Here is an 8,584-nt window from a genome sequence, read left to right on the forward strand (position 1 = left end):
TGAAAACTTGCTTCTCACAGTTAAAGGCACCTCATTTCAGGCCATATTCTAAAGTGTTTTAAAAGGAGCAACTCCTGCTTTGATACAGCTCAGTGAAACAGAGAGGCCCATTTAAGAAGTTGCATATACAGAATGTCATGCCCCTGTCTGAAAATCGTGGAGATTCTAAAGGCGACTATTTCACACTTCACTGGTGAACTTTTGGTACAACAGATTTTACTGTCTGTATTGCATCTCCCTCCCCTCATGAAGTATTATGTCCCCTCTGAAAGTCACTGTGCTGATTTCTGAATAAGGTTTGACTCTGAGTAAATAAGGATTCCAGAATTTGTCTTGATGACATTAAATAAAAAAGGATTTGTAGCTGTCTTTGAAGTAGCGAAAAAAAAAATACTTTCAAGTTGTCAGTGTTACAAATACGTATTGTATATTGTATTGCATGTGATGATTTTGCAACAGTTGTCACAAGCATTTATGTGAGTTTTTCTGTTTGTCTTTCTGCTATCATGTTGCAGATGAAAAACACCAAAATTGAACTCCTGGAAGAAGAACTCAGGCTTGCTAGGGATTCAAATTCAGAGACAAGCAACAAACATAAATTCCTGGAGCAAAATCTGCAGAAGTACCAGATGGATATTTCTCAGCTCAAGGCAAAGCTGATGAGTTTGGAGGAGATGAAAAGACAAGCTGAAATGGATGGAAATTCTGCTAAGCAAAACCTAGACAAATGCTATGCCCAAATAAAGGATCTAAATGACAGAATAACCAGGTTGACTTATGAGATTGAAGATGAGAAAAGGAAAAGGAAGTTGCTGGAGGATAGATATGAGCAGCAGAAGAATGACTATGACCAGCTGCAAAAAACAAGACAAAATGAGAAAGACAGCCTTGGCTGGCAAAAGTTAGAGTCTGAGAAGGTCATCAAGGAGAAGGAGTACGAGATAGAAAGATTAAGGGTTCTTCTTCAGGACGAAGGCACACGGAAGAGGGAATATGAAAATGAGCTGGCTAAGGTAAGAAACCAGTTTAGCGAGGAGATGAGTAATTTAAAGAACAAGTATGAAACAGAAATTAATATTAAGAAGACCACAATCCAGCAGATAGCTGCACAGAAAGATGATGATGCCAAAGGCCTCAGAGCCCAGGTTGACAGACTGACAAGAGAAAACAGAGACCTTAAGGATGAGATTGTGAGGCTGAATGATGCCATTCTGCAAACGACAGATCAACGGCGCAGGGCAGAAGAAGATGCTCTTCAGCAGAAGGCTTGCAGTTCTGAGGTGTCACAGCAAAAGCATCAGTTAGAGCTGGAGCTGAAACAGATCATTCAGCTTCGTGGCGAAGATAACTCAAGATACAAGCAGGCTCTTGAGGAGGCTGCCTCAACTATTCAGGATAAAACTAAGGAGCTGGAAAGGCTAAAGCTTCAGCTTCAGGAAGAGGCTAAAAGCCGATGGGAACTTGAAAATGAATTGGCTAAGGTAAGAAACAGTTATGATGAGGAAATTATTAGTTTAAAGAACAAATATGAAACTGAGATTAATATCACAAAGAACACAATTCACCAGGTCACCATGCAAAAGGAAGAGGAGACAAATAATTATAGAACACAGCTTGATAATGCCATGAGAGAAAATAGGAATTTGTGTGAGGAAATTAGGAGACTGAAGAATACAATAAGTCAGACAACAGATAATCTACGGAAAATAGAAGAGAATGCTCAGCAGCAGAAGGCAGCTGGCTCAGAGCTTTCTCAGAAGAAACAGCAGCTGGAGATTGAGCTAAAACAAGTTATTCAGAGGCATTCTGATGAAAGCATGCGGTACAAGCAGTCACTTGATGATGCTTCTAAGACCATTAAGGAAAGAAACAAGGAGATTGAAAGGCTGAGAAAGTTGTTGGATGTAGAAACAAGTCAGAGGAAAGAAGTGGAGGATGAGAACAGTCAGTTAAAAAGAGTCCAGTTTGACCTGCAGAAAGCAAACACAAGTGCTACTGAGACAATTAGCAAGCTGAGGATCCAAGAGCAGGAACTGGCCAGACTGAAAATTGACTATGAAAGAGTTTCACAGGAGAAAAAAGGCAGGGATCAAGAAAGTGCAAAGTTCCAGAGCACTGTGAAAGACTTGCAGATCCAGAAACATAAGCTGGAGGAGGAACTTTGCAGACAGAATAAAAATTTAATGGAGGAGACGTCCAGGAGGAAGAAACTAGAGGAGGAAATAGAAGGCATGAGGAGATCTCTCAGAGACCAATCAGTTAAAATAACTAATCTCACACAGCAGATAGAGGAAGTATCTATTGTAAAGAAGAGAAATGAAGATGACCTTAGACACCAAAGAGAAGTATTAGATGGTCATGTGAGAGAGAAGCAAAGATACATGGAGGAGATAAGAAAATACACATCCGATATTGAGACTTTACGTCGTCAGTTGGTCCAAGAACAAGAGCAATTGAAACAAGCTCACCTACGATATGAGCACTTACAGAAAACCTCTGAGGAAAAAAGCAAAGCCTTGAATGAGTGCAAAATAGAAATTGAAAGGCTTCAATCTCTCACCGAGAACCTAACGAAGGAACACTTGTTACTGGAGGAAGAGCTGCGAAATGTTAGATTGGAGTACGATGATCTCAGAATGGTCAGAAATGAAGTTGATGAGAAAAATACCACCATTGCTGAACTAAAGAATCAGCTTCAAATGAGCAGCAAGCAAACCCTGGAACTTCAGGGGTTGATTAATGATTTACAGAAAGAAAGGGAAAAATTGAGACAGGAAATTGAAAAATTCCAAAAGCAAGCTCTAGAGGTATTCAAATATATTTTGATCCCAGCTTTACTGTCTGTCAGATATATAATTAATTGCAGTGTCCATTTGAACAAATTAATTCACCCTTTGCTGTTTAAAGTCACTGCACTTGTGACTAACATTCCCTTTATGACTTTCTCTTATTAATTTTTAAATAAAAGTGGCAGTATTTGGCCGCTTCCTTAGCCTCTTTACTCCCTGGAAGTTCTAGGGATCCATAAGCTGTCTTATCATCTAGCCAAGCCTTGCCTTCAGCCCTTGCCTCAGGAGAAACATGGGCTTCGTGCCAGTCTCCACCTAACCATCCTAGGGGAAGATGAGAGTACATGGAGTACCACTGTGCTTTAATGGTCCCCTGCTGGCTGTGCGCCTCCCTGGGCTGTTTCAGCCAGGATGGTTTAAAGTGGTCCTTTGAGGCTGACCTGAGTGCTGTCACAAACTAAACTGGCTAATAACCCCAGAACCAACAAGCTTTCAAAGTGCTGCTTAGCTGGTTAAGGTGGTGACTACAAGTGAGGATTAAAGATCACGTTGTCAGCTGTACCTAAAGTACTTAAAGTACTTTCATTGACTGTTTTGGGGATTTATGTTCCTAAGTCACCAAAGGCATTTGCAAATTTTACTACTGGCCCTTATTTCTTAACCTCTAGGTGACAACATATACAAGTTAAAGAAAACATTTTTTCATATTTTATTCTGCGTGGTTTCTTGTTCAAAGAGGTACTCTTTAAATATATACAAGTGAGCACGTGTGAAAATGTTTCTTTGTTTTTTTCCTATATTTCCCCCTTTTCTCATTCCCATTCTCAGTTATTCTTTCCTTTATTCAGTTATTCTTTCCTTTATTCAGTTTTTCTTTCCTTTATTTTAAAAATCTTAATAATGGTTTCTAAAAAATACTAACATTTAGGATTATATAACATCTGTGCATATATATATGTATATATATATGCATGTGTTACAAATAGATAAACTTGTGTTCAGTTTAATGTGGACTGCATACAAATATGCATGCTTATGGGTGTTTGTGTGTGGGTGTACAGATATGAAGACATGCGAATTAAAATGTAAAGCAACACAGGTAAAGTTGTTCAAAGTAACAGGAAAGCAAAAAGCAAGTAATATATTTCCTTTTTATCCATGTATGACCTGTCCTTAGCTGATAGAAATTCACCCAGGTTAGTAGGACTGCCCGGGAATGTCTCCTGAGCATCAGATTATTAGTTAGTCTTGAATGCAGTGTATTTGTTGGGGTACTGTGAGTAGGATCAAAAAGTTATAAAGAGAGAACTAAATCAGCAGAAAATCAAGGCTATGGATAACAGATTGGAGTCTCCAAGTCTCATGTGGTACTAGAGACACTGTCAGTGAAGGGATAATGTACCTTCTCTGGTTTAAGTGTATCTATGGTCTTGGGTAAGGAATTGCTGTGACTAGAATGTTTTCCAGCGGCAGCTTGCTGCAGGTTAAATGACAGGCTGAAGAGTATTGTAAATGGAGGGCATAACTCTAACCAGCATAAACTCTAACCATCCTTTCTTGGTTTATTTCTTCTTCACAACTGTAGGCATCCAATAGGATCCAAGAATCCAAAAATCAGTATAGTCACATTATGCAAGAAAGAGAAACCCTGCTGATAAAAATGAGCGCTTTGGAGCAAGACAAAGCCAGGCTGCAGAGATTAGAAGAGGAGCTGAACCGTTTGAAAGTTACCCTGGAATCAGAGTCACGTTTGAAGCAGCGCCTGGAAAGTGAGAAGCAACAAATACTGAATGACCTCAATCAATGGAAGAGCCAACACTCCCGAACAGAGGAATCAATAAGGAAGATCCAATGTGAAAGAGAGAAGAGTGAGAGGGAGAAGAATAGCCTGAGGAGTGAGATTGAAAGGCTGCAGATGGAAATCAAACGGATTGAGGAGAGATATCGGTGCAGACTGGAAGAGACTGCTGTCAAAAACCAGTCGGAGCTGGAGTCCGAGCGTCTCAGGCTGCAAAGAGAGATTGAGAAACTGAAGCAACGCCCATATGGTTCTCACAGATCTACACAGACAGAGGAAGACTTTTGTATTGATGCCTCCAAGCTGCTGTTCAGTGGGCTGCGGAAGAAGATTACAGCCATGCAGCTGTATGAGTGTCAGCTGATAGACAAACTCACGCTGGATAAACTGCTGAAGGGGCAGAGGTCAGTGGAAGAAGTCGCAGCTGACATTGAGCCCTACCTCAAAGGGGCAGGTGCTATTGCAGGGGTGTCACTTTCACCCAGACAGAAGTACTCATTCGTGGAGGCCAAACGGAACCAGCTGCTTACAGCAGAAAATGCAGTCCTGCTCTTAGAAGCCCAGGCAGCAACAGGAGGTGTGATAGACCCGCACCGGAATGAGATGTTAACCGTGGACAGTGCTATTGCCAGAGATCTGATCGACTTTGATGACAGAGAACAAATCTATACAGCAGAAAAGGCTATTACAGGATTTAAAGATCCTTTCTCAGGCAAAACCGTGCCAGTATCTGAAGCCATCAAGAAAAATTTGGTTGACAGAGAAACTGGGATTCGTCTGCTGGAAGCCCAGCTGGCTGTAGGAGGGATTGTTGATCCTGTCAACAGTGTTTTCCTACCCAAAGATATAGCTTTATCTCGTGGGTTGATTGACAAAGACCTGTACAGGTTGCTGAGCAACTGCCAAGGCAATGCAAAGAACTTCATTGATCCCACCACCAAAAAGGCAGTCACTTACATGCAGCTGAAGGAAAAATGCAGGATTGAACCACACACTGGTCTGCTCCTCCTTCCAGTGCAGAAGAGGAGTATGTCCTTCCAAGGGATCAGGCAGCCTGTCTCAGCAGATGCACTGCTTGAGGCTGGAATAATTAAGGAATCAACAAGGAACGACTTGGAAAGAGGTGCAATTACAGTGGAAGAAGTGAGCGAGAGAATTATTGATTTCCTTCAGGGCTCTAGCTGTATTGCTGGTATCTATAATGAGGCTACTAAAGAGAAACTTGGCATTTACCAGGCTATGAAAATAGGTTTGGTTAGGCCGGGGACAGCCCTTGAACTCCTAGAAGCCCAGGCAGCCACAGGGTTCATAGTGGATCCTGTCAGCAACGTGAGGCTGCCCGTTGAGGAAGCTTACAAAAGAGGCCTTGTTGGCATTGAATTTAAAGAGAAACTCCTCTCTGCTGAAAGAGCTGTCACTGGGTACAAAGACCCAGAAACTGGAAACATCATTTCTCTGTTCCAAGCAATGAACAAAGAGCTCATAGAGAGAGGCCATGGCATTCGTCTGCTGGAGGCCCAGATTGCTACTGGAGGAATCATTGACCCCAAAGAGAGCTACCGCTTGCCAGTAGAGACGGCCTACAAACGCGGCTACTTCAATGAAGAGCTCAACCAGATCCTTAGTGATCCAAGTGATGACACCAAAGGGTTCTTTGATCCCAACACAGAGGAAAACTTGACCTACTTGCAACTGAAAGAAAGATGCATAAAGGATGATGCAACAGGGCTCTGCCTTCTACCCCTGAGAGAGAAGAAGAAGGTGGTGCACACCTCACAGAAGAACACCCTTAGGAAGCGCAGGGTTGTCATTGTAGATCCAGAAACAAACAGGGAAATGTCCGTGCAAGAGGCGTACAGTAAAGGCCTCATTGATTATGACACCTATACAGAACTAGCTGAACAGGAGTGTGAGTGGGAAGAAATAACTATTACAGGATCAGATGGCAGCAGCAGAGTAGTCCTTGTTGACAGAAAAACAGGTAGCCAGTATGACATCCAAGATGCTATTGATAAAGGTCTGGTGGAGAGGAAGTTTTTTGACCAGTACCGTTCTGGCAGTTTAAGCCTGACGCAGTTTGCAGACATGATTTCCTGCCGTAACGGCACTGATGAGGTGTTCCGGCATGAGTCCGTGACTCGGTCTCCCACAGTGCTGAGTGTCAGGAGTTCTTCTTCGCTGATCAGGAGTGGTTCTTTCTCAGAGACCCCGGATGAGTGCAGCCCTATCGCAGCCATATTTGACACAGAAAACCTGGAGAAAATCTCCATTTCAGAAGCTATACAGCGGGGCATTGTGGATAGCATCACCGGGCAGCGGTTACTCGAAGCCCAGGCCTGCACAGGGGGCATAATATGCCCTACTACCGGCCAGAGGCTTTCGCTTCAGGAAGCCACTGCTCAAGGCATCATTGATCAGGATATGGCCACACGTCTCAAGCCAGCCCAGAAGGCCTTCATAGGGTTTGAAGGCATAAAGGGCGGACGGAAGAGGATGTCTGCAGCTGAAGCAGTGAAGGAAAAATGGCTGCCTTATGAGGCCGGGCAGCGGTTCCTTGAATTCCAGTACCTCACTGGAGGTCTTGTGGACCCAGAAGTGCGTGGAAGAATAAGTATTGAAGAAGCCATTAGAAACGGATTGATTGACGGTCGCGCTGCCCAGAAATTACAAGACACCAACAGCTATCCCAAAATTCTGACCTGCCCCAAGACCAAGCTGAAAATATCCTACAAAGATGCAATGAATCGGTCAATGGTGGAAGACATCACAGGGCTTAAACTCTTGGAAGCAGCCTCTGTTTCCTCTAAAGGCATATCCAGTCCCTACAATGTCTCCTCTGCACCCGGCTCTCGCTCTGGCTCTCGCTCTGGCTCACGTTCAGGCTCACGCAGTGGGTCTAGGAGGGGAAGCTTCGATGCATCATCAAGCTCTTCATATTCTTATTCATATTCAGCCTTCAGCAGTGGGTCTATTGGGCGCTAACAGGGGATGTGTCTGCATTTTATTGTCTTTTAGATTATTCTCTCACTCCTTTCCTAAAAGAAAAAAAAACATCAACAAAGTAACCCAAAGCAAAGCCTTGAACTTCTTCTTCTGAAAAAGCTGTAAAATGCTTGAATGCAAACTTGCAAATTAGGGAATGCAAAAGTAATATTTGTGAATTTTGAGTTTCAGTTCCATTTCCTTTTAGTGTTTGGATTTTAATAGGTCTCTGTATATTTTAAATACTGTGTTGTGTCTTTTCCTGTTATCCATAACTGTCAACCCATAAGGTGATAACTGAGGTTTGAAAGTCTTGCAGTAGTTAACTTTTTTCCCACATAGACCTTTTTCAATTTGCTATTATGAAGAAAAACATATTAACAACATGAACAGAAAATGCCCTTAATATTGGTTTAGAATCTATACCATAAACATGAAGCTGTCTTTCAGATGCTCTACTTCTTTATGTTTGGCTAGTCATTTTCTGAAGTATAGCTTGGTGAATATAAAGGGCTATTATTGGGCTGGGCTTTTGTTTTACTGTTACCCATATACCTTTTCTACTGTTTTGCTTGATTTCCCTGTAACGAAAAAAACAATAAAAAGTAAATGCACCATGTGACCTATTCTGGGCAATAAACTTCTGAAGTTTTAAAGTATTTGGTGTGTACTTATTAAGTTTATCTGTGGACATTCTTGAAAGTGCAGGTTAAAGAAAGAACTATTTTTAAAAGTAGCAAACACTATCTTTGTTGTACAGAATGTACAGGCACATTATTTTTCATGATGCCCAGCCATCACTTTTATGAATGTGGACTTCTGATTCTGAATTTTCTGTAGGAAAATGAAGATAGCACCAATAATGGAAACTATGACCCAGAAGCAGAAAGCCTGTTTCCGCAGTTGTTTATAGACTTGATGATGATGATGATGATCAGAAGCATATTTCTTCTGCTTGTGATCCAGTTCATTATCTCTGCAGCTAGAAGGGACTGAGTCAGATTCTCTTTACACA

At 42.0% G+C, this 8,584-nt stretch overlaps 1 protein-coding gene across 6 annotated transcripts in view; it reads left to right on the forward strand.

Annotated features, from left to right (window-relative positions):
• Positions 1–8,228, forward strand: part of DSP (desmoplakin) — a 72,547-nt gene extending 64,319 nt beyond the window's left edge. For 4 of the 6 annotated variants that reach the window (XM_050309204.1, XM_050309213.1, XM_050309231.1 and 1 more), the window contains 2 exons: positions 516–2,807; positions 4,375–8,228. In XM_050309204.1, coding sequence (XP_050165161.1) covers positions 516–2,807; positions 4,375–7,569 — 5,487 coding nt within the window. In that variant the 3' untranslated portion in view covers positions 7,570–8,228. The remainder of the gene's footprint in view (positions 1–515; positions 2,808–4,374) is intronic. The other 2 variants (XM_050309249.1, XM_050309240.1) reach the window with 2 other exon arrangements.
• The last annotated feature ends 356 nt before the right edge of the window (positions 8,229–8,584 follow it).

Source organism: Myiozetetes cayanensis, unplaced genomic scaffold (genome assembly GCF_022539395.1).
Source record: "Myiozetetes cayanensis isolate MyiCay16 unplaced genomic scaffold, myiCay2020 scf1, whole genome shotgun sequence".
Taxonomy (NCBI): Eukaryota; Metazoa; Chordata; class Aves; order Passeriformes; family Tyrannidae; genus Myiozetetes; species Myiozetetes cayanensis.